General features: G+C 42.3%; 1 protein-coding gene across 7 annotated transcripts in view; it reads left to right on the top strand.

The window, feature by feature from the left end:
* The window catches only part of IKZF2 (IKAROS family zinc finger 2), a 159,698-nt gene that overhangs the window by 110,024 nt on the left and 23,749 nt on the right, over positions 1 to 25,925 (top strand). For all 7 annotated transcript variants that reach the window (XM_060688180.2, XM_087882180.1, XM_087882181.1 and 4 more), the window contains one exon: positions 9,767 to 9,904. In XM_060688180.2, the coding sequence (XP_060544163.1) occupies positions 9,767 to 9,904 (138 nt within the window). The remainder of the gene's footprint in view (positions 1 to 9,766; positions 9,905 to 25,925) is intronic.

Genomic DNA, 25,925 nt, shown 5'->3' with positions numbered 1-25,925 from the left:
ATCTACAAAGGGATAGCATCAAAATCACATGAAGTGATTTGTATTGCATTGGTGAGATTGTACTTGGAATACTGCATCCAATTCTGATTGTACTATTTATATTGCATTGGTGAGATTGTACTTGGAATACTGCATCCAATTCTGGTCACCGCAATAGAAGAAAGATGTTGGGACCCTAGAAAGAGTGAAGAGAAGAGCAACAAAGGTGTTAAGAAATGAGGAGGTTAAACTATACAATGAATTGTTGAAGGAATTAAGTATGTCTAATCTAACAAAGAGAAGGATTAGGGGTGACATAATAGCAGTCTTCCAGTACTTGAGGGTCTGTCACAGAGAAGAGGGGGTTGGCCTATTCTTCAAAGCATCTGAGATCTGGACAAGAAGTAACAGGTGAAACATTGTTAAAGAGAGATCCAACCTAGAACTAAGGAGAAATCACTGGAGGTTTTCAAAAAGAGACTGGATGGCCATTTGTCTCCCGCTTGAGCAGGGAGTTTGGCTAGAAGATTTCTAAACCTATTATTTTATGTTCTATGAATGATTTCATAGATATCTCATGATGTAACTAGCTGGGGATACAGTGAAGCTATCAAGTGGCCATTTTATTATAATAGGAAATTCGTAAGATCTCCGACCTCCGGGCGTTTCGCTGCGCACTGAAGACCCTATTATTCCGCCAGGCCGGACTAACAACACAATAGCTTTTAAATTGGGATATTTAAATTTATTGGGGTTTTAAATCTGAGCCACTTTATTTAATTATTTTAAATTTTATATTGTTGTTTTGTTTGTGTTTTTAAACAGGCTGTACACCGCCCTGAGTCCTTCTGGAGAAGGGCGGTATAGAAATAAAATTATTATTATTATTATTATGAGATTTACAAATGTTTGCATTTAGAGTTTTTATCTTAAATTTTCTTTGATTCTTTAACTTGTTTTATCACGCTTGCATATGGTTTTATTTTGTATAGTCTTAATGTCTGAATTCCCTCAGTACTTTGTTTTCACAGTCAATTCTATTAGGAAGCAACAAATAAATGCATTCCAATCTTTTAAGAAATTTTTTCTTTGAAGAAAAATCTCTAAAAGAATATGAGACAGGAATTGCTCTATTTCCCATTGAGAAATTGAGAAAAAACAATGCGTTGTTCAGATTGGGTCCAATCTTAGTTAAATATAGAGTAGATGTATTAGAAAAATGTTTAACCTAATTATGACTAATTTAGTTTCTATTCATTTGCATATAACGTGATTCAACTCTATATTTCAGTTCTTTCCACTTATAAAACAACTTATAGTAAGTATGTAAAATAGATGTATATTTAACTAAAAGCATTTGTTAATTTATTTAATATCAAATATGTTTACATTATTTGTTTTAATGTTTTTTTTTTTGTATAGCAGATAAAAAGCACATTGATGTTCTATCCTGATAACATGTTTTCCCGAAAATAATACAGGGTCTTATTTTCTTTTGACCCCCGAAATATGGCCTTGGCCTTATTATCAGGGGTCTTATCCCTAAATCTCAGCCCCAGAGCACCAACCGGCTGCTTCGCCAGTGCCACTCAGGCTGCTGCCTCCAGCAATTGTGGCAGCTTTTTCGTTACTTCCCGTGCAAACAGCACGAGGTGAGGAGGTGAGGCAGGGGGTGAAGGGGGTAACATGCCCCACAGGCCCCTGCCATCCATGTGGAACGGCCTCGAGGAGGCTGCTCTCGCAAACCCTAGCTCACGCGCCCCTTCCCTTAGTGGCGAGCCGGACATACTGCTGCCACTCGGGAGAAGAAGAGAGAGAGGAGGCACTGCAAGAGAGCCCATTTCTGATGGCAGCATGTTCAGCTTCCCAAATCTGGCTTGCCGAACTCGGCCAGCAAGGGGATGTGGCAGGTGGGAGGGGTGGAGCAGCGGAGAAGCGAGATGCATGGAGTGAGATGGGACTCCCCTTGCCGTCCCCTCGCCCAGTATGGCAGAAGCTGGAAGTCAGGTAAGACACGGCAGAGAAGACAGGCAGAGAGACAGACAGGGAGAGAAGCAACAGGAGGGAATATCCTCCCATCCGCATTTATTTGGTAATGGTGCACTGACCATTTAGCCAGATCTCAACTCCACATCCTTTGGAGATTTGGGAGGTGACTATTTTTTCCCCCTCGCTTTTCTCTCCCCCTTCAACTTCATTCTTTAACTGGGAGGGGAGGACGTGGGATGAGGCGTTTCTTGCTTCAGCTGCACAAGTGGCCTTAAAGCGCTGCCCACCCCCCTCCGCCCCAAACCTGACAGCAAAGTGAAGCCTCCCCCCAGCCTTCAATGTCCGGGCCACGCAAACTGAACCCAAGAAATACAAAGAAGCAGATTGGAAAGGACTGGCTGCAAATTGTGGTGTGGTCTTCCATCCCAGCTTTTTCCACTAGCGAGAAACCGATCTAACTTTCTGGGTTTACCCCCCTCCAGATCTCCCTCGGTCACAATGTCCACTTACGCAAATTCATTGTCAGCCATAGTTTTGCAGAAGAAGGCTGGACGAGAAGATGCAGGATTACAAAGGGAGACCGCTTTTCTAAACTTGGATTAAAGTCTGAAGGTGCGCTCTCCGCCTAGCAACTTCAAGATCCTGCTGCGTTCCTTGCGCTCAAATGGTCACTTTCAAATGTGGCCGCCCCTTCCAATCTGCTTCTTTGTAAACCCAGAAAGTTGGATCAGTTTTCTGCTAGTGGAAAAAGCTGGGACAGAAGACCACGCCGCGAATTGCAGCTGGCCCTTTCCAATCTGTTTCTTTGTATCTCTTGGGTTCAATTCGCACAGCCCAGACATTGAAGGCTGGGGGGAGGTTTCACTCTGCTCTCGGGTTTGGGGCGGAGGGGGGTGGGCAGCGCTTTAAGGCCAGTTGTGCAGCTGAAGCAAGAAACGCCTCATCCTACGTCCTCCCCTCCTGGTTAAAGAATGAAGTTGGGGGTGGGGAGAGAAAAGCAAGGGGGAAAAATAGTCACCTCCCAAATATCCAAAGGATGTGGAGTTGAGATCTGGCTAAATGTCAGCATACCATTACCAAATAAAAGCGGACGGGAGGATATTCACTCCTGTTGCTTCTCTCCCTGTCTCTCTGCCCGTCTTCTCTGCCATGTTTTACCTGACTTCCAGCTCCTGCCATGCTGGGCAAGGGGATGGCAAGGGGAGTCCCATCTCTGTTCTGTCCCCGTCTCAGACACGCACACAAACAGACAGCCGGGGGTTAAATAAACTGGCAGACAACCAATTCTTTCGATAAGAGGATTGGCAGCAACCCAGTAGCTGCTTGCCAAGAACTTTACTCATAAACAAGATACACACAGTTCAAGAATTGTCAAATCCAGTCCGTAATTAAATCCAAGGCAGATAATGTTGTTTCCAAAGATGCAATGTGACTCGATAGTAGTTAGTTTTGTCCATCACAGAGTCTGAATGGCCACCTCACCCCCTTATATCCCCTGTGGGGTGTGGTCCAGTGACTCAGCTTAATCTCTGGCACGCCTCCTTTCTGTTGCGTGTGCTTGTCTCTCCGACGCTGGCATGGATCCAGCCAAGACTTATCTCCTTCACTGTCTGACTGTGAGGAGATATCTGGCTCCTGGCCAATCTCTTCTCCTATGGGAGACACCTGAAGCATTGCCAGAGAGGAGGGTCCTGGAGAGGGAGGCCTGGCCAACTCCTCTCCTTCATGTTCGGAGCCTTCTCCCTCCGATAAATTGGCCTCGGGGGTCGGAGCCACAACAATCTCACTCCATGTGTCTCACTTCTCCACCGCCCTACCCCTCTCCACCTGCCACCCCTCCTCGCCTGCTGAGATTGGCAAGCCAGAGTCAGGAAGCTGAATGCGCTACCACCATCCGAGAAGAGAAGAACGTCAGAAATGGGCTCTCTCACAGCGCCTCCTCCAGCTTGCCACTAAGAGAAGGGGCGCGAGCTAGGGTTTGCAGGAGCAGCCTCTGCAAGGCTGTTCCATGTGGATGACAGGGGTGTGTGGGGTGCATGGGACATGTTTCCCCTCCCTTTCCCCCCCTCTGGCTTCGCCTCCTCATGTCATGTTGTTTGTGCGGCAGCTGCGCATGTGTGTAAGTATTTTGGGGGGGGGCTTATTTTCAGGGGACTTATTTTAGTGCATGCGCTCAAAAGCCCAATTGGGCTTATTATCCGGACATGTCCTAATTTCGGGAAACATTAACATTAAAATGAGGATTTGTTTATGGAAAGATCTTGAAATAATTAACTGAAAGGATATGCATAGATCAGTGATGGCGAACCTTTTTGGCACCGTGCCAAAAAGGTCGCACGGAAATGTCACATGCATGTGTGCGTGCTCATTAGGGCCGCGCTCCAGAAAAGCCAAAGTTCTGGGTTCTAGCATGCATGCAAGCCCGACGATCAGCTGGCCGATGTGCATGCGCAGGCCGGTTTTCGGCACTGCCATGCACATGAAGGGATCATGCCCCGGAAAAGCCAAACTTCCAGGTTCTGGTGCGCATGCACACCTGACAATCAGCTGGCTGGCGCACATGTGCACACCGGTTTTTGGCACTGCCACACACACGGATAGTTGACCGTCGCACAGGCATGCACGCCAGAAACCCAGAAGACAAAAAGGCAAGGCCACGCATGCCAAGTGACATGGCATGCCATAGGTTTGCCATCATGGGCATAAATGAAGGTCAAGGTGCAACCTTTTTTCCCCCCAAGTTTTTTATTTTTTAACAAACATATCAATGCGTGAACAGTATGGCACCTGAGTGTCATCCATTTAATAATAAAATAATATTCATCATAATTACTACATTTGACAAGCTTATATAGTTCTGGTAATAGTACACCTATTTCTGTTGAGTTATGAACTTTCATTATTTAGTTATTCAATATGTCAATATGTTATTTTGGTGTAATAGGACTGGATGTTTTGTTAATATGAGTTATTGGGTTAGGGATTTTCTGTCTTCACTATGAGTTGTATTGTGTTGGGGGTGCACTGAGGGAGCTCAACCAATCTCATTGTACATATGTTGAACTGACAATAAAGATTTTAATTGAACTATTTTTATTTATTTATTATTGCGATTTATATGCCGCCTTTCTCCCGAGGGACTCAAGGCGGCTTACAAAATGACAATTTCCAATACAAATCACAACAAGATAAAAATTAAAATCAACGCCCCAATTAAAACAGTTTAAAATTATAACAGTGTACACCCAACGGATCAGTTGAATTTTTTTTTTTTAATTTGATTTATATGCCGCCCTTCTCCGAAGACTCAGGGCGGCTTACAATGTGCTCAGCAATAGCCTTCATCCTTTTGTTTATTTATACAAAGTCAGCTTATTGCCCCCACAAACTGGGTCCTCATTTCACCTACCTTAGAAAGGATGGAAGGCTGAGTCAACCTTGAGCCTTGGCGAGATTCGAACCCTGCAGTAATTGCAGGCAGCTGGTCTTAATAAGCTTAATAACAGGGTGCCTTAAACCCCTGTAGTACCAAGGCTCTGATAGAATTGATGGAAGAGCCACGTCTTCAGCTCATGACGGAAGGAAAGGAGGTCAGGGGCTGTCCTGAGCTCAGTGGGCAATCCATTCCAGAGGGTCAGGGCTCCCACAGAGAATATTCTCCTCCTGGGGGCCGTCAGCCAACATTGTTTGTCCGATGGCACCCTGAGGAGGCCCACTCTGTGAGAGCGCACGGGACGATGGGAGAGCGGCAGGAGATGGTCCTGCAAGTACCCCGGGCCTAAGCCATGAAGGGCTTTATAGGTAAGCACCAGCACCTTGAAATGAATCCGGAACACCACCGGCAGCCAGTGCAGCTCACGCAGGAGAGGTGTTACACGGGAGTATCGAGAAGCCCCCGTAATTACCTGCGCGGCTGCATTCTGGACTAGCTGGAGCCTCCGGATGCATCCCAAGGGCAGCCCCATGTAGAGGGTGTTACAGTAGTCCAACCTAGAGGTAACGAGGGCATGAGTGACCGTGGCAAGGGCATCCCGGTCTAGAAAAGGGCGCAACTGGCACACAAGATGCACCTGTGCGAAGGCCCCCCCTGGTTACGGCCGTCAGATGATCATCTAAGGACAGCCGAGAATCCAGGAGGACTCCCAAGTTGCGGACCCTATTGGAGGGAGTAAGGGTCTCTCCCCCGATCACTAAAGATGGAACCTCCAGATCCCCGGATGCCGGCATCCACGGCCACTCAGTCTTGCCAATCACCATATTCTGGGTGTCATTCCTTTTAATACAAATAAAATATTATTAATCGTATTTGTTACATTTAGCAAGCTTATATGATTCTAATAATAATACACACATTTATGTTAAGTTATAATCTTCCATTATTTAGTTATTCAATATTTCAATATGTCATTTTATGCCAATTACCATATTATTCAAGCATACTTAATAATACCATAGTTCAGGTTCTGATTTCCCCTCTTATTATTACGTCACCTTATTATATAAAAATGTGTATTCCATTAATCCCTCTCTCTCTAGTTTCCATCCCTATTTTAACTTTTAATTATGCCACTATTATATTTAAAAATATTCCCTTTCTATCCATCATCTCTTTTCCACTTTAAAGCTTTAATTGTTCATTTCTTAGCTTGCCTCCCATATTCATCTCTTGGATCTTTATCTCTATCTGCTTCCACATCTTGACCAATCATTTTAAACATTTCTCCCTTCTCTGCCCTTTTTCATTGTCTAATTTTCAAAATATCTATTCTTGCCCCCAAAAACCATTCCTACAACTCCAGTTCCTTTTTTAATTCCCTTGAAATACTCTCCCCTTGGCTTATTTCATCAGTCATTATTATTTTTGTTGCTATCTCCTTGTCATCTTGTTTTATTTGTTGGTTTATTTGTTGTTTTTTTGTCTATTCTTTCAGTTGGCTCCTCCTCTTCCTGGGCATCTTGCTCACTCCTTGTCCTTTGTATCATGTTTTCCAGCTATGCTTTCTATGCTCTGCATTTTATTCATAATCTCCTTGTAGCTTCTTGTCAAAGTATCCTTAATACTTTGAATTAACAAAGCCATTTCTTCCCAAATTCCACTCATTTCTTCCTGGCGGAACATCTCATTTAGTTTTATTTTGTCCCTCTTTTGTCCAATAATCCAAAAACCATAAAATCAAACCTTCTCAAAAAGTTCAATATTCATAAATCTTTATGTCCCAAAGTTGATCAACCTGTTCCTCTGGATAGTCCCAATTTTTTTTTCCAGAATCTTCATAAGTCCCTCTATAAATTCAGTCTTCAGGGGTCACTTTAATAATAATTCTTATTCTCAGGTTTAAATCTCCAATAGCCAAGTATTTCCAGGATTTTGGGAATGTGTTATGCCTTCCTTTTGTCGGCAGGTGGCATTTTTAAGTCAAATTTCAATATTAACCAGTTTTATCCAATTTTAATAGTAACAGTCCAAAATATAAAGATGATGTTAGTTTTTTAAGTAAATAGTTCCAGCATTTTAAAATGCCTATCCAAAATAACGCCTGTCCAATTTAAAAATCCAATTTTCTGCATTTTTAAAGGTTTTTGCCTTTCTCTCTTTGATTCTTTTTCTTTCAATTTTGAAATTCTTCCCAAAATGTTACATCACTGCTTTTAAAAATAGCAGTGAGCCTCTCTTTTCCTGGATATTCTTTTGGGATTAAGTTTTAAATAAAAAGGATTCTTCTCACCCAGTTCCAAACACTATTCACCATCTCCGCTCCAGTACAGTTCTTAGGTGTTCCTTGGCTGTCCCAGCTTCATGACAGTCATCTTTAGGCTGCCTCTTTTCCTCGCTGTGGTATAGAGGGAAAAAAGTCCGTGGTTCAGCAGGAGAGTTGCAATCTCTCCTGTGACCTCTCAGGGCGCCCCTCTTTAGCTTCACCTACAAGGCGGCTTTGGCTCCTCTTGGAGCCCACAAACAGGAAGAACTCAGCTCAGGGAACACAGAAACCCATTCCCTGTGTCTGATATCACCATGATGTCAGCTGGAAGTCCTCTCATTTCAAAAGGTAAAACCTTGAGCACAGGATTGCAGATAATGAAAGAAAGATCACTTCCAGAAAAATTAATTCCAAATGACTGTAACATAACACTTATTAACAATAAGATCAGTTTGATAGTAAAATTATGGAGGGGGGAAACTTGACTTCATTGGATGTGCCTAAGTCAAGATTAAGCAACCAAGGGTTTCAAAAAACTTTGATTTGGATTTCTGCACTCAGCAAAGTGTGGCACTCAATAACATAAATGGCCCTTTTCTGATTCTGTTACATTCTGATTTCCAAAGTGAAAAAGTCACATCAAAAGATGCATGAAGTTCTTTTGTCACTTATCTCTTTAGTAGCACTCATGAATTTGCATGGACTTTCTGAGATTCTTTATGTTCAGAATTTACTTGCTGAATTCCAGATTCACATCCTGTTTTTAAAAATGTTAGTTTTATGGACCCAATGGCTGTGCACTTTTTTACTTCAAATATGATATATCTCTTCTCCCCCAAAAATTACCAAAAAGCATGCAAAACAATATTAGGCTGCCTTGCTCTAATATGCAACCTTAGGTGACTTAGGTTGGGAAATTGCTGGTTTTCCAGATGAAAAAAAATTTCAGCAAAACTGAAAAACAGTTCAGCAAAACTGCAAAAACAGTTTCAGAGATGATTTTTAAATTCCCCACCTACTGAAGTGTGGCAGAGTTCTCTGTCTGACAGAGATTGCAGGGATGTGCTTGACCAACTGAACATCAGGAAGCAGCCAGCTGACTTGGACTAGGATAAGGGTTGGCAATATTGGATTTTATTCCTCCAAAGCATTAGCTATGTTCAAATTAGTTTTAAAAGTTATACCATTATCTTTGTTGTTTGCACTTAGAATACAAAGAGCTGAATATCCTAGATAGCACAAACTTAGAGCAAGCTGATAGTCAGCCCAACTGACTATCCTAGATAGATCAAACAAATAAATAATACTATTTTGCTATACATTTGTTTATAAAGCTTCTGCCCATCTACCAGCAAACAGTTTATATCTGAAGCTTTAAGAATACTAGGATAACATCATAGCCTTGCATTTAATGGCATTCATTTCTGTTTCTACTTTGTTTGGAAAAAGCATTAGAAACATGTTTTTTGCTTGGACTATTCATTTACATTTAGAAAATACTATCCACCCAGGAGATCTTTCTGGCCTACAGTGGTTTATGAGCCACGGTGGCACAGTGGTTAGAGTGCAGTACTACAGTCTACTTCTGCTGATCACCAGCTGCCAGCAGTTTGGCAGATTGAATCTCACCAGCCTCAAGGTTGACTCAGCCTTCCATCCTTCCGAAGTGGGTAAAATGAGGACCCAGATTGTTGGGGGCAATATGCTGACTCTGTAAACTGCTTAGAGAGGGCTGTAAAGCACTGTGAAGCAATATATAAGTCTAAGTGCTATTGCTATTGCTACCGTACATTGAAATCTCAAACTCTTCTCTATTTTGATGCAAAAAAAAAAATGTATTTAAGCTGCATGATTTGACAACACTGGGTCTACCTGCATGAATGTAATCCATTTTAGAAATAATCTGAACACAGTATTTTCAGGATCTATCCACATATGTTTTGTAGAAGTAATTCAGTGAAGTATTAGATAAATGGATAAATATTACAGAAGAGAATAGGTTTATATGTCTGTTTTTAGTTATAATATCAAGTGACTATTGGTAATGGTGTCAGCCATACTGATTTAACATAATAAAGTACTTTTTCGCCCCCCCACAGTAGGTAAACCTCATAAATGTAACTACTGTGGACGAAGCTACAAACAGCGCAGTTCTTTGGAGGAACACAAGGAACGCTGTCACAACTACCTTCAAAATGTCACCATAGAGGCCACGGGGCAAGTGATAAGTCATCATGGTGAGTGGAAATGTTGCTCTTGCTCTTACTAGCAATTTACAAGAAAGGAACAAATTATAAAGTTATAGTTTATTAAATTTATATAATTGTGTAAACCTTCAACTTTTGCAGAAGAAATAGCCTAACATCCTCAGAATTGTTTGGTGGAAGAAGCAAATGGTGGTTTTTAATTTTGATCCATATGCAAACAAACTGGCCACCAGTTCTGTTGTTAACTTTGAGCAGGCAGGTGTCTCCCATACTTTCTTCCTACCCCTACACCCACTCCACTAAGGGGGGTGGGGGGAGAGAATATAAAGAATTTGGCCATAGATGATGGATCTCCAAGACAGGAAAGTTTCTGCTGGTTAGAAGGATGACTTTGTTAATTTCCTTAAATTGAAAGACTGTAAAATGGCATTAATGAATATTAGCATATTTTGTTTTAACTAATGGATCATCTTGTGCACGTAATATAGTATTTTATGTATCATCAGTTGTTAAATCTGAGAACAGATACAATGCTATGCTTTTTCCCTTTAATTTCCACAAATGCAGTTTTTTTCAAGTTCTTGATAACATATTGCTATAGCAGATATGGTGGGGACACTATGCTGTTCAGATCAAGCATTATAAAGTGCTTTATCAGATTGATGATGTTGGCAGTTATTGTGAAAAAATGAAAAATATTCTGCAGTGAAGCATCTGCATTAAGATGACTGAGATGTAGGTCAAGTTTTAAAAGCAAATTAAAAGAAACACAAATATCATTCAATGTAAATTTTTAAAACACAAACACAAGAGACACTCATAATTGTGTATTTTCACTGCCTAGTATAATGTAATCTAGTAAGCCTTCTGTGAACATTCTCATTAGTCTATCTGTATGTAATCCGTTAAAAGAGGATAGGTAACTCATTTTCTAGAAGGCCATTGTATGACATAGAGACATCACTGAAAGTAAAATTTAAGGACTTTTTCTTTCAGAGTTACAAGGGGTTAGAATGCATAGGACGTTTTAGAGGGAATATTGCTCCCATTCTTAGCCTTAATTCTGAAAAAAAACATCAAACAGAAAATCCATGGAAAAAAAGCAGCCATTTTCTTTGGAAGTGCAGTTTTGGGGGCTGCAAATAGAGACCTAATGCAGCTATTAACTGCATGTTTCACCCAGTCAACTTGAAGAACAGGTTATCTTACTCAGCAGATTTTTTTTCCCCGTTTATATATCCAGTACACTAATGTAATGCCCAGAGTGATCTATAGTTTGTATAAGAGGAAGCAATGAGTTCACCAATGCCACTTTCAAGTCTCAAGTATCGCTTGTTGCTTGTCACATTATTCAGATAGGTATTTCCTTTATTTCGAGCTATAGGGTTCTCCAGGGAAAGAGAGACCTCTTCCCCTTGATTCATACAAGCTTTAGAAAGATGAAAGAGCTTTCCCTAGTATGGGAGAAAACTAGAAGGGACCATTCATGGCCTCTATTTGAATCATTACAGACCTTTTTTGTAATACACAGTTCGGCAAACTTTGTCAATGTCTTTGTAAATTATAAGGAAAAAGAGGAAGGCACTACTTTGCCAATTTGGACATCCCAACAAAACTGTACAGTTAACAAAAAGCAAACAAGCAAGAGGAAATCTGCATGCAAGAGGGAATGAAGACTGCAGTTGCTTTGCCAGACTATGGCCTTATTTTTGACCTGAGCATAACAATCCACTCTCTCTGCCTTTTGATCTTCTTCAGTCATGCAGCAGACTTGGAAGCAGGTGACTGGTCTGCTGCATTGTTAGAAAATAAATATCTTCCTCCCTCCCTCTCTCTCTCTCCCTCCCTCCCTCCCCCCCTTTCTGTCTCTCACACACACACAACTTTTTTTTTGCATGATCATCTAAAAGAATAGGAACCATCTGTGACCAGGAACATGTAGTCAGGAATATGAGTGACTCAGGTTGGGGCTGGTCAATGACCGATATACAATGACGGACTGAGTCAGGTCATCTGGGCTTGTAATGCTACTTTGATTTTGATGAATGAGCAGGAGAGACATTTTTTGCCTAGCATTTGACTCTTTCTGCTTCCTGTATTGTATTTTCTGGGTTTCAGAGTCCTGCGAGTATGGCTTTTATGCTTCTAGAATATGTGCCTGCATTTAGAGTTAATTTATAAAACAAGAAATTAAATAAATTTGGAAGTCATTTTTTTTTAATTTGATTTATATGCCGCCCTTCTCCGGAGACTCAGGGTGGCTTACAATGCGTTAAACAATTTCAAAACTTTTTGAAAGTTTTACTCTTTTGTTTTTGATGTATGAGAAATAGTTTCATTTTGGTGGTGGTTTTCACAAACTTAGAGGCATTAGATGTATAATGCCTGACAAGTTATGGCTTCTCTTTTGCCAAGATTTCTAGTCAAACCCTTTTCCATGGGGGCTTTTAGTTATTCAGAGAACTTCTCTGAAAAAGTTTGTGTCTGGATGTGTTTTCTAGTTTTTTATAGACTATTTATTATGTCCATTACAAGTAACAAGTTTCTTCAATTGTTTATTTAAAGTTATTTAAGGTTTCTCTGTGTCACTTTTAAATGTTGGAGGGGAGGCTTGGTGTGTGAAAGGACAAGGCTTATTTGAATAAATATTTAAACAATACAAAACAATATAATCCTCAGGAACAGTGTCCCATCACTTCAAACTTCTGTTCCAGTTATACTTGCCTGAGTTACTCTGCTGGCTGACCCAGTTTTGATTTGGACTATGGTACTGGAGCAGTATTCAGTACTCTCCATTCCAAGAAATTATTGACTGAGATAATTTAAACACTGAGATCAGGGTAAGGGAAGTGAGTGAAGTGTGACAAATATTTCAACATTCTTTCTGGCCAAACATAGCTATGGTATGTCTTTGTAACAGATGAAAAGCCTAAAAACAAAAAACCTGTCTAGTAGATCCCATATTGTGAAAAACTACAGTATTTAAATACTTACATACTAGGGTGATAATGTTATTTTCTCTGTGTCTTACTGTTTCATTTAAAGTTCTTTAAGAGAACTTTCACAACAAAAAGCACTATGAATTGTGGGAAGTTATCTACAAAGAGTAGATGCAAAATTAAAAAGCTAAAAGGGAGGTCCCATGGATACTTTCTTCACCAAGAATAAGCCAGTATTTTGAAGATAAACATTTATACAAACATCAAATAGTTCTTGATATCTCAATAGTTTTGACTTAAAGTTCATGATTATAGGGACAAATATTTATAATCAATATTTTAACACACATTTTCAGTCCTTTTGAAAGTAAACATTAACTCTTGTTTGTGCTTCCATTTACTGAGAGTTGGATTCCCATAGAAAATGAAAATTTATTGTGTGTGTCTCAGCAAAAGATGCCTGAACAAATGGTAACAAGGAAATAATTGACATAGCAAATCTTTCTTGGTAGACTATTTATAAAATAGATATAAATTAATTATCAGTTGTGTCATTTCTGTGAGGTTTTACTAGAATGTTTTACTATTAAAGGACACACATCACCACAGACACATATTGTAAGTTTATCTTAAATCAGCATATTTCAGTCACACATATTGCAGGACATTCATAAGCAGTTAATTTAAAAAAGAGAGAGAGAGCTCAAAGAGATATGCCTTCAGAAAAAGGAAAAACCATAGAAAAAAAACAAAATGTTACAGGGCTCACCAGCCACTCTACTCCCAGGCCTGGGAAAATGGCCAATTTTTCAGTACCTTCTGGACCATCATCAGGGTGGGAGCAAAATGGATCTGTGAGGAATGATATTCAGGAGATCTCCTGTGCACTGCTTGGAGTGTCCAAGCCTGGGTTCTTGTCAGTCAGATATTTATTTATTTATTTAGTTATTTATTTAGTTATTTATTTAGTTATTTATTTAGTTATTTATTTTATTCGGCTTATATGCCGCCCTATCTCACAATGGACTCAGGGCGGCTCACAACAATAAAACAGAAGCCACAATAAAAATAAAGACTAAAATCTAAAAAATTTAAAATTAACCCATTAAAACCCTTAAAACCCCGTCCCCCGTCCAACCCAGTGACATATGATGTCACTGGGTTGGAATTTCTTTGGCCACGCCCTCCATCCTCCGGCCGAGCCTTCAGTTTTTCCAACTCAGTCAGAGGAAAGTCTTGTTAGAGTTAGCTCTTAAATTTATTTAAATTTAAAGGTATTTTTCTTAGTTAATTTGGCCAATTTCTTTAATTTTTCAAAAAAAAATAAAAAACAACCAAGCCTTTTGAATTCGGCTTGGGTGGCTGAGTGAGTGAGTGAGTGAGTGAGTGTGAGTCAGCAGCTGAGCGCTCTGCAGAGGAGGCTAATAGATCGCTCCCAGCCCGCCGTTTTCTCTAAGTGCAGCCAGGATCACAGGAAAGGCTTGGGGAAGCCTTTTAAAGCATCGGGGGAGTCCGAGGCTTCGGATTTCGCTGTGGATTGCTGCAGGAGAGAGAGAGAGCGCTGACCGCATGGCCAATAGTCACCATTTCGCTGGTGGTGGCCATTTTGTTTGGGCTTAAAGGCACAGCAAACTATTGTGGAAGGCAGCTGGGCAAAAACGGAGAGGATTACAGCTTTGGAGAGCCGGATCTGCTTCTGCTCACGCAAGTAAACGTGTTCCAGTATTTTTTTCTACAATTGTGGCCTTGGCAACAGTATAACTAGACTTCTGTGCCTATATTTACTTGGGCTGCCCTTTCTTGCTGCTGCTGCTGCCTGATTATTGTAAAAAAACCGTGTTGCCGGTTTAGCAATTCATTATAAGCCCTGAACTGCACAGTGAGTAATGCTTTTACATTTGCCTTATTTTGATTGCTATATTGTGTCCATTATGGTCAATAGTAGTAATTCTGAGGAAACTTATGCTCCTCAACCTCAGCCTGAAGGCTCTAGAAGATTGAGATCCAGCAAGCCTTCTGCTAACACCCAGGCTAATCAATCTAAATCATCTGCAGCTGCTGATAAAGATGCCTTGAGAAGACAAAAAGCTTTAGAAAAACATTTTGCAAAAGCTCAACTGCAGGCTGTTTCTGCTGCTTCTAAATCCCCTGTGGGGTCACGGGATCAAAGTGGGGCTCCCCATATTTTTCCCACTGTTATTATAAATCAAGGGCCTCAAGAGGAGCAACCTAACTGGTTTCCCACTATTGTTCAGGAACAACAGGAGTTTCACGCTGTTCCTTTTCAGGAAGGTCATGTCTTGCCTGCTGTTCAGCCCACTCCTCTGCCTTCCCAGGCCCCAGATGCTCAGGGCCCTGCTCCCTCAGCTACTTTTACGCCCACAGCAGCAGGGCTCCGCCCACAGGAGACTGCACAGCAGGTTTTGTACTCAGACTTACGTTTTGCCATTGTGCAAACCATTACTCAGGGCATTGATGAGGCATTAGCCCAGAGGGGTTTTCCAGCTTCTGCTCACCCAAGGCCTTCCAGGGCAGACCCTGTGACTCAGCCAGCTAGACATAGGGATTACAGGGAGGAATCCTATCAGGATACTCAATTTATTCACAGTGAAGATTCCCTGGTAGGTGAGGAGGAATTAGGTGAAATTGAGATGTCTGGGGATGAAGGCCTTTCTCAGGATAAGCCTACTTATTCTGGTTTATTCAAACCTCAACTTTTCAGAACATTATTAATGAAGGCTAAGATGACTGCTAATATGGGCCAGGTGGATAAATCTACTTCTGCCCCTAGGGATTCTCAGGATTTGTGCGCCAGCCTGTTTTCAGAACAGGTCACTACTCAGGAGTTTATCCCATCTCCACAGTTCTTTGTGGATACAATTAAGAGGCAAGGGAACACCCTATTTCTGTTTCTCCTCCTAGTGGCATGGATAAGAAGTTGTTTTCTGTAGAGAAGGAACTTGAGGATCTTCTCCAGATTCCTACTGTGGATTCCCCCTTGACTAATTTGGCTTCGGCCTCTATTCTTCCCTCTGATAACGCAGAAAGATTGAAATCTGAGGATAGGAAGGCAGATTTGGCCGCGCGCAAAACTCATCAGGCCGCGGCTTGGGCGATTAGATCTGCTACTGCGGCTTCCTTCATGGCCAGAACTTCACTCCTCTGGTTCAAACAGCTTCAGACCAGGGTTTCCCCTGAGGATACCCGCCTGCAACCGGACCTTAGTAAGTTGATTGCCGCTACTGAATACACAGCTGATGCCTCCATTACTGCGGCAAAATTTGCATCCAGGGCTTTAGCTTCCAATGTCTAGATGCTTGTAATGGCTACGCCAATGGCAAGCAGATGTTAGGTCTAAGGGCCGGCTGGCAGCTGCATCTTTTAAAGGACAACAGCTGTTTGGTGATGTGTTAGATCCCATTCTACTAGAAGGGAAGGACAAGAGGAAGGTGTTGCCACAGCTGTATAGGAGATATGATAGGAGACAGGCTCCTTACTATCGTAGGCAGTCCTTTCAGAGTGCAGAGGCGGGGTTCTCCACCTCCCAATCTCAGCGACCATATTTCCAGGGAGGAGATAGACCTCATGACAGATCAGGATTCCGAGATAGATCTCGGCAATCACAGTCCGGATGCCCCTACAGGGGTTCAGGGGGACACCCCTATCGTCGTTCCAAGTGACTCTTGGGCCCACATTCCCATTGGCGGCAGGTTGAAGGTGTTTGCCGACCAGTGGAGGAATTCCACCACGGACGCGTGGGCTTTACAAACTGTGACTCTCGGACTAACACTAGAATTTTGTTCCAGACCCCCTCATCGTTTCATTCAGTGTCCAATTCCAAGGGATGCCACCAAGAGGGCCATGATGGAGACTGAAATTCAGCATTTGCTGATATCGCTGCCATAGAACCGGTACCGATTGGTCAAAGGGGTTTCGGATTCTACTCCATACTCTTTCTGGTGCCAAAGAGTTCGGGGGGCCAAAGGGCTATTTTGAACCTGAAAGACCTCAACGTTCACTTCAATACAAGAGGTTCAAGATGCATTCTCTGCATTCGATCCTAGGAGGCCTCAGACATGGGGATCTCTTAACATCAATAGACCTCAAGGAGGCTTACCTTCACGTGCCCATAAGGTTATCTCACAGGAGGTTTCTCAGGTTTGCCTTTGCGGGCCGTCATTGGCAATACCGGGCCCTTCCCTTCGGCCTATCATCAGCACCCCGCACCTTCACCAAATTACTAGATGTGGTGGCAGCTCGTTTGCGGGCCCATCCAGTCTGCCTGCAGTGTTACCTGGACGATGTGCTGATCCAGTCATCGTCTCCCAGTCAGGCACAGCGAGACCTTCATCTTATCATCCAGACACTGCAGGATCATGGCTTCTAAGTAAACTGGGAGAAAAGCCATCTGACTCCATCCACCAGACTGGTGCATTTGGGGGCGGTAATAGACACCCAGTTATCTCAGGTGTTTCTGTCGCAGGAACGCAGGGACAACATCAGACAGTTGATAGGGCAGATTCAGGCGTCTGGCACTGTGCCCCTTCTTCTCCTGTCTCAACTATTGGGAAAGATGATATCTTGCCTTGCCATAGTTCCCTGGGCTCGGTTTCATACCAGAGCCTTACAATGGTTCCTACTTCCCAGTCAGAAGTCAGGGAGCAGCAATTCTCTAGGCAAGGTCAGGGTTCCTCCACAGGTGCTTCGCTCCTTGGACTGGTGGCTGTCGGTAGCCTTGGAGAAAGGATGTCTGTTTCGGGACCCTCCCAGACTGGTCTTGACGTCGGACGCCAGTCTCTTCGGTTGGGGAGCGCATCTGGGAGCCTCCGTGACGCAAGGGTGTTGGTCTCAGGAAGATCTCCAGAACGACATCAACTGGCTGGAGCTGAGGGCAGCGCACCTGGCGCTTCGACACTTTCGGGCCGAGCTGTCGGATCAACATGTTTACTTTTCACAGACAATGTCATGGCCAAGGCGCATGTCAACCAGCAGGGCGGCACCCGTTCGAAGGTCCTCATGCGCGATGCAAGGCGGCTGTGTCTCTGGGCGGAACGACATCTTCAGTCCTTGAAAGCAGAACACATCACCGGGACGTCCAACTCCATGGCGGATTGGTTGAGCCGGACTACAATAGACCAGGCCGAATGGCGTCTTCACCCGGACCTGTTTCATCTCATCACTGTTCGTTTCGGGGACCCAATCCTGAACTTGTTTGCTATTCCTCAGAATGCTCATCTTCCGAGGTTTTTCACCAGATTTTGGACTCCAGCAGCCGAAGGGGTCAATGACCTTCGCTGCCCGTGGCCGACCAGGTTGCTGTACGCATTTCCCCCGATTCCCCTGCTCCAGAAGGTGATCGGGAAGATTCTGGTGGAACAGGCGGAGGTGTTACTAGTGGCGCCGTACTGGTCGAGACGTCCATGGTTCGCAGACCTCATGTCCCTTTCGACGGAGCGCCCCTGGAGGTTGCCACCGCACTGGGTCTCCCTCAGTCAGGGCACTCTTCAACATCCAGACCCTCAATGGCTCCAGTTAACTGCCTGGTGATTGAGCGGGAAGCTCTCCAGAGGGAACACTACCCCTCCGAGGTAATTTCCACTGTTTTAGCTTCTCGGAAGCAGTCAACGCTTCGCATCTACCAGGCCACCTGGGCGGTATTTTGTCGCTGGTGCGCAAAGAATTCCTTTGTACCAACAGCTGCGACGGTCCCGCAGGTTCTCGCCTTTTTGCAGCACGGCTTGAAGAAGAAGCTGTCCACTAATATGCTGCGTCATCAGGTTGCTGCCTTGGCAACTGTTTTACCAGGTGAGGGTCCTATTCCCCTTTCACACCATCCCAAGGTTTGCAGTTTCTTGAAAGGTGCTGCCAACTTGTTGCTGCCCGTGGTCCACCGTTACCCAACTTGGGACCTTTCTCTAGTTTTGCAGGCGCTCACCTCGCCTCTTTTTGAACCTTTAAGATCTTCCACTCTTCGGTTATTCACATTTAAAGTTGCCTTTTTAGTGGCTATTACTTCTGCACGCAGAGTTTCCGAGTTGGCGGTGCTTTCGGTCCACCAGGATTTGTGCATTTTTCATCCGGACCGGGTCATTTTAAGACTGGACCCTACGTTTGTTCCGAAAGTTAATTCTTGGTTCCATAGGGCACAGGAACTTATTTTACCAGATTTTTGCTCTAATCCTAGGAATCAGATTGAGAAGCGCTGGCATACCCTTGATGTGCGCAGAACCTTGTGATGCTATGTCCAAAGGACGGCCTCGTTTCGACGGACGGAGGCCCTGTTTGTTTTGTTTCAGCCCAGGTCGATGGGGAAGAAGGTTTCACCATCTACAGTTGGTTGCTGGCTCAAGGCTTGCATCGCATTGGCCTATGAACATCAAGCTCGTCCAGTGCCGCGTCGCATTACGGCACACTCTACTCGTAGTGCGGCCACTTCAGCTGCTTGGGCTACGCAAGCCTCCATCTTGGAGATCTGCAGAGCCGCGACTTGGACCTCTCCTTCGCCGTTCGTGAGGCACTACAAGTTGGACCAGTTTGCATCAGCCGAAGCAGTGTTTGGGAGGCGTGTCTTACAGAGAGTCCTACTGGCCGAGGGGACCCTGGACCAATCTGCTTCCCTCCCTTCTTTGACTTAGCTTAGGTATATCCCAGGCTTGGACACTCCAAGCAGTGCACAGGAGATTGAACGTTGGGCTTACCTTGAACGTTCCATCTAGGTGCACTGCTGGAGTGTCCAAATCCCACCCTGGCTTGTGCTGGTCCGGGGTCCAGGAGTGGTCGGTTTTGATCAGATGGTGTCTTCCATGGTTCCGGTTTCGTTGAAAAAACTGAAGGCTCGGCCGGAGGTTGGAGGGCATGGCCAAAGAAATTCCAACCCAGTGACATCATATCTGACTGACAAGAACCCAGGCTTGGACACTCCAGCAGTGCACCTAGATGGAACGTTCAAGGTAAGCCCAACGTTCATTCTACTATGCTCTCTGTCAGATTTTATGGGAGAAGAAAAATTATAGGAGATAGGCAGTCCCTCAAATAATCAGGCTGCATGGTGTGAAATTTGTAGGTTGTATGACATAGGTCCGTGATGATGAACCTATGGCACCCGTGCCACAGGTGGCATGTGGAGCCATATCGGTGAGCACATGAGCATTGCCCTAGCTCAGCTCTGGCATGCACATCTGATTTTCGGGCCTTCCAGGCCCACTGGAAGTCAGTAAACGGGCCATTTCCGACCTCCGGAGGGCCTCTGTGGGGGGTGGGGGAGGCCTGTTTTCGCCCTCCCCAAGCTCCTAGAAAACCTCTGGAGCCCGGGGAGGGTGAAAAACGGGACTTCCGGTCCCACCGGAAGTCGGCAAACAGGCCATTTCTGGCCTCCAGAGGCTTTCTTGGAGCCTGGCGAGGGCGAAAAATGGGCCTACCAGGCCCACCATGACATCGCGTGCCAAAAGCGGGGGGAGCGCGGGGATGGGTGTCACGCGCGCATGTGCAGGGGGTTGGGGTGCATTGAATTATGGGCATGGGTACATGCACACATGATCCCCCCGCGCTCCCCCCTCTTTTGGCACGCAATGGCAAAAAGGTTAGCCATCATTGACATAGGTTATAGCCAACTGGTAAGCGGTGCAGCTCATGAAGCAGTGGTGTTACATGGGCATACCTTGGGTTTATGAGAAATAGGCTTACCATTATTCTTTCTTACTGACCATACTGCCACATTTGAGAGCAGCAGCTGTTTCCAGGTATTTGAAAACCAAGGGCAGCCCCATGCAGAGCACATTGCAATAATCCATTTCATATAATGGAATGCTCCATCATATGAAAATATCTGCAGAAAATGATCTGACATGGGCAGCAGCATCTCAGGGGCAGGTCATCTGTTTAATTCATTTTCATACTTCTTTAGAGAAAACAAGTGGTAGCACCAATGGGTATGATAATGGTTTGGAAGTTTAATAGTTTACGCTGATTAAACCAGAAGAAAGAGTGTACTCTTACGCTTACAGTGCTCAAGATGAGGCTTTTAGTATAAAGTCAACACTGCCTGTATATGTTGGAGGTACCAAATTACACTGACTGTTATCTTCTGCCATATTTTCCCATCTACCTTCTATCTGCTTTAGTATTGCCAAAACTCCATTAAAAAGGAAATAGCAAGAATGCAGCACCTTCTCTTTGCAAATGTGGATACAAAATGTATGATTGAAACTCAGGAAGAGAAGTTGTTCCTGTAGAAGGCAGATTATATTTTAGAGACATTCCTCTTTTTTTACTGTTATTTCTGCTTTCAGAACCCTTCTGTCTCTTTTAAGGCAAGTCCAGTCAGGAATCGTGCATTGTGCAATCTAGACTTTTCTAACCTGAAATTGCTTGTGAAGCCGAATTACTTGGTAAGGTACAACAGTAAAAGTGGCTAGATTTAAATTGATGGGACTATAACTTAATCTTTAATTTTGTGTATTTGGAACATGGCTTTGCTTCAAATCCTATACTCATGTGCAAGTATTTGTGATGGATTTTTAAGAGTGAAGTAGATCAAATCATAAAAATGAAGTCAGCAAGTTTTCTACTCTTATGAAATTGTTAAGGTTTATGAAATAAACTAGACTGGGTTGTCAGATTAGACTGAGTTAAAAAACGGATTTGTGATTGGGCATTCTCAATTGAAATCAATGGAATACAGACTGATGCACAGCCATATTAACTTGGTTAGCTGCACTCTTCTTGTCCTGTCCAGTTGGCATTCTTTAAAAAAGAATCTCCAAAATGTTTAGAATTCTTGTAGTTCAAAAATTAAAAACATACACAATACAACAGTTGATTTGTTTGTTGAAATACCTGTCTCAAAATATCAGATGATGGGGTGTGGGGTAAAAGAGGGCAACAATATTGACCATATTAACTGGATTAAATATCATTAAATGTGGAAAAAGAAAAACCAAGCAACTCCTCGAGGTGAAATGCCAATAATTAAAATAATTTTTAGCTCTAGACCCTGTGTGTCTTGTAACATCCTCTGTTTTAGAAAAAGATGACTAGTTAAAATGATCTCTAAATGCTAAATTGAAGAGAGTTCCCATCTCTTGATGGGAAGACATAAAAAGAGTAGCAAGTTTAAAAAGAACACAATATAATTTGAGAGAATTGAAGACTGGCCAGAGACTTGCTAGTGCTTCTCTAATGGCTATATATCTATGAGTCATGGTGGGAAAGAGAAAATGCAAAAGAGTTGTGGGGATTTAAGATTAATTTCTTACTCAGCCAATTCTATTTAGAATTAAATATATATATATAAATATATATTTCTTAGAATGCATAAAATTAAATGTAAATGAAAGTGATTTTCTATACTGTAATGTATTTCTAGAAACTTATTGCTTTATGTGCAGATCATACTTCTGCTGCTATCTGCTTAGCCCAAAAGTCTGGGATGCTAACAAATTCAGTTCCCAAACTAGTCCATCCCTAAGCTTACAATTAACAATTCTAACTCCTTAAATTCAATATGACTAACTAATTTAGGAAAGCCAGTTTGGTAAAGTGGTAAAGGCATCAGGCTAGTAACTGGGAGCAATGGTGGGATTCAAATAATTTAACTGGTTCGCTCAGGATTAGGTTGGCTGTCATGGGAGGCGTGGTCCATTCCCATCCTCCAGCTCAGGCACACATGTGGGATGAGCCTCCTGCGATGGCCAACCTGACCCTGGGTGAACTGGTTATTAAATTAAACACACACACCCTCTGTCAAAGTGGATTCTGGGAGCTGCACTACAGTGGAGAAATGGGAAACTGAGTGGCCGGCATGAGGGAAAGAGGAGGAGCAGGGAGAAGAAAGAGGGAAAGAGGCCTCCTTCTTCTCTCGTGCCAGCTGTTCTATTGCCCGTTTCTCCATTGCAGTGCAGTGCAATGCCCAGGATCCACTTTGATAGTGTGTGGGGGGGGGGAGGGTAATTTAACAACCAGTTCACTCGAACAGTTATGAACTGGCTGAATCTCACCACTGACTGGGAGACTGAGTTGTCCCAGTAGGGAGAAGCCAGCTGGGTGACCTCAGGCCAGTCATTCACTTCCATCACTAGGAAGCAGACAAGGGCAAACCACTGCTGGCCAAGAAAATTGCAGGGACTAGCTCAGGCAATCACAATGAGTCAAAAATTGATCTGAAGCCCCCGCCACCCCCAAGTATAATATTCCATTGTCAGATTAAGTATAAAATAGTTATTATTCATGACTAGATTTGTATAAAATTAAAAAATCAATTGTGTTGTTTGTTCAATCAGAACAGCAATGGGAGTAGGGAGAGATATGTTAATCAATTTTGCTTTATCACTATTTTTCGACTCAGAATTGGACAATTGTAACTACTTTCTGCCGTTGTTAGAATAGAATGACATATTCCACTTTTCTTACATAAATATAATTTATCCTGGTTCAATCAGGTCATACAGAAGGCATCATGGTTCCTTTTTCTTTATCTCCCATTTGGATCATTATATCATTAACATTTTTTTCTCTTTGAATGGAACAGTGGCTAGGTCAGGCAAACAAAGTTAAACTGTGTCTAACATTTAAATCTTTATATCATTTTTTCCAAATCTATTTGAAGCCTTCCTTAATTGCTTTTCTTTTCAAAACAAAACACTAATAAACTAGAATACTATTCATCCATTCTAATTATTTGTTTACCTTTTCAGTTAAACTTGGATATTTACTCCACCCTTTTATAATGTTTTACATTTAGTAATAATGGAATAGGCAGGATAGTAAATTAATACTTATAAAAATATGAGACAATTTCATAGTTACCTTGAAAGAGTTTATGTCTTCAAGACCAAATAAATTATATCTTATAGCCGTGGTGGCAAACCTATGGCACGCGTGCCACAGGTGACATGCGTAGCCATATTGGTGGGCACGCGAGCTCTGCTCCGTGGGTGGGACCGGAAATCGGCAAATGGACCGTTTCCAGCCTCCGTAGGGACTCTGGGGTGGTGGGGAAGGTCGTTTTTGCCCTCCCCAAACTCCTAGAAAGGGTCTGGAGCCTGGGGAGAGAGAAAAATGGGCCTACCAGGCCCACCGGGCCATCGTGTGTCAGGAGCGAGGGAGAGTGGGGGAGTGCGTGCGCATGCGCAGGGGCAGAGTGCATAGAATTATGAATGTGGGCATGTGTGCATGTGAACCACCCACCCACCTGCTCTTGGCATGCGATGGCAAAAAGGTTAGCCATCATTGTCCTATAGTATTGAAGGAATTTGGTTATGATCTGGCCAAATCCTTATGTTTAAGTTTTGTTTTTGTTTTTTGAGAAATCCCAGTGAACAGGTAAAATTCCATCAGATTAAAGATCAATTAATCTTATGGTGTTACTGGGAAGATTCTAAATCATAAATCAATTACTCAATAAATAAGTAATCAAATAATCCATTAGTTCATTTGTAAGCCCCAGTAATATCATGCAGTGATTAGTCCCTATTTATCAAAAATAAGTCTTGTTTAACTATTATTTCATTTTTCTTCTTAATTAGTTATCTAATTGTTGTAGTAGTAGTAGTAGTAGTAGTAGTAGTAATAATGCATTTTGATTTCAGCAAAATGTTTCATAAATAACTTCCATGACTTTGTGATCCATAATATGGGCTGGATTGACCTTCCCCTGGCCTAAACGTATACTGAAAGAGTAGTTATCAAACTCAAGGAAATACTGCAGCCTGATAGTCTTCAGCATTTTTAATAATGACTTGGATGACAGAATGAAAGAATGAAAGAAATCTATATCAAGTCTGCACATGACCCAAATTTTTGCTAGGACAGCTAATACTCTGGAAGACAAAAATAATAATAAAAATAAATCAGAAAGATGTTGATAAGTTAGAAAAAAATAGTTTCTGCCCATGTTGTATGATTATACACCATGGGCACTTTTTAACTGGCTTCTTGTTATGGTTCCTATCTTCTGGAATATAAATTCATATAACTTCCACCTTGATTATCTTTAAATAACATTGCTTTTAATGTTTTGGGCTCATGATTGTTTATTTATTTATTGCCCAAAACCAATCATAAAGGTAACATACAGCAAACATGGTGAATTAAAAAAAAAGAATTATAGAAAATTACATAAAATAACCCTTGGCTATTAATAAATTTTACAACCTTCTTAGAGGTTTGTGAGAATTAATCTCATAGAAGAGCAGTAATCTAATAATCATAAGAACAATTAAACCTACTAAGGGAGCTTGGAGATTTGATCACCATCAGATATATAATGGGCATGTTCATGATGCAAGTTCAGCCTTTGTATCTGAATGTGGGCAAGTGTGGCTTTCCTATGGAGGATTCAGTGAGTTTTTTCAGGTAATTTTAATAATTTTTAATTTTTTGTACAGTAATGCTTAAATATTAAGTGGAATTAGATTTTGATAATTAAAAGAGGGATGAAGGGCATTTAGATTAAATGAATAGGGAGTTTATATACATTTTGTTAGATATTTTCGTTTATTTTACTGCCCTTTTGCCAATTAATAAGGAGAACTAAAGATATAGAGATAAGTTTGTAGAAATGGTGCAAAGTATGAAATGGACTTGTACTTGGTTGTATTTTAAGAGACAGTGATAAAATTTTGAGTATACTTGCTGGGGATGAAGGAGGAAGTTACTTTTTGCCTTCATTCATGAAGTTTCTTTTTCTTACTATTTCCCTTTTTGAAGAATAGAAATATGCCAATGGACAAGGGATGGAGGATAGTGTTTTGACTTGGCCAAAACCTTAGTGATTTCATTAATATAAAAGTGAACACTGGGGCAAATATACATCCTAATTTAACAGCTTATAAGAAGTGATAGGTTCAATTACCGTATTTTCCGGCGTATAAGACAACTGGGCGTATAAGACAACCCCCGACTTTTCCTGTTAAAATATAGGGTTTGGGCTATATTCGCCATATAAGACTACCCCTCTTCCAATGCATACCAAATAAAAATTAAAAAACATCAACTGGCTCACCCACAATGTAAAAGCAGCTGTGCTAGACCCAAAATGGCCCCTGCAACAAGCAGGAACCTCACACAGCCACAAAAAGCCCCAAAAAACAACTTTCACACTTTACACACACACA

This window comes from Pantherophis guttatus, chromosome 1 (genome assembly GCF_059756535.1).
Source record: "Pantherophis guttatus breed Tessera chromosome 1, ASM5975653v1, whole genome shotgun sequence".
NCBI classification, from domain to species: domain Eukaryota; kingdom Metazoa; phylum Chordata; class Lepidosauria; order Squamata; family Colubridae; genus Pantherophis; species Pantherophis guttatus.
The sequence above is the reverse complement of the archived record's forward strand: the minus strand, read 5'-3'. Positions and strand labels throughout refer to the sequence as shown.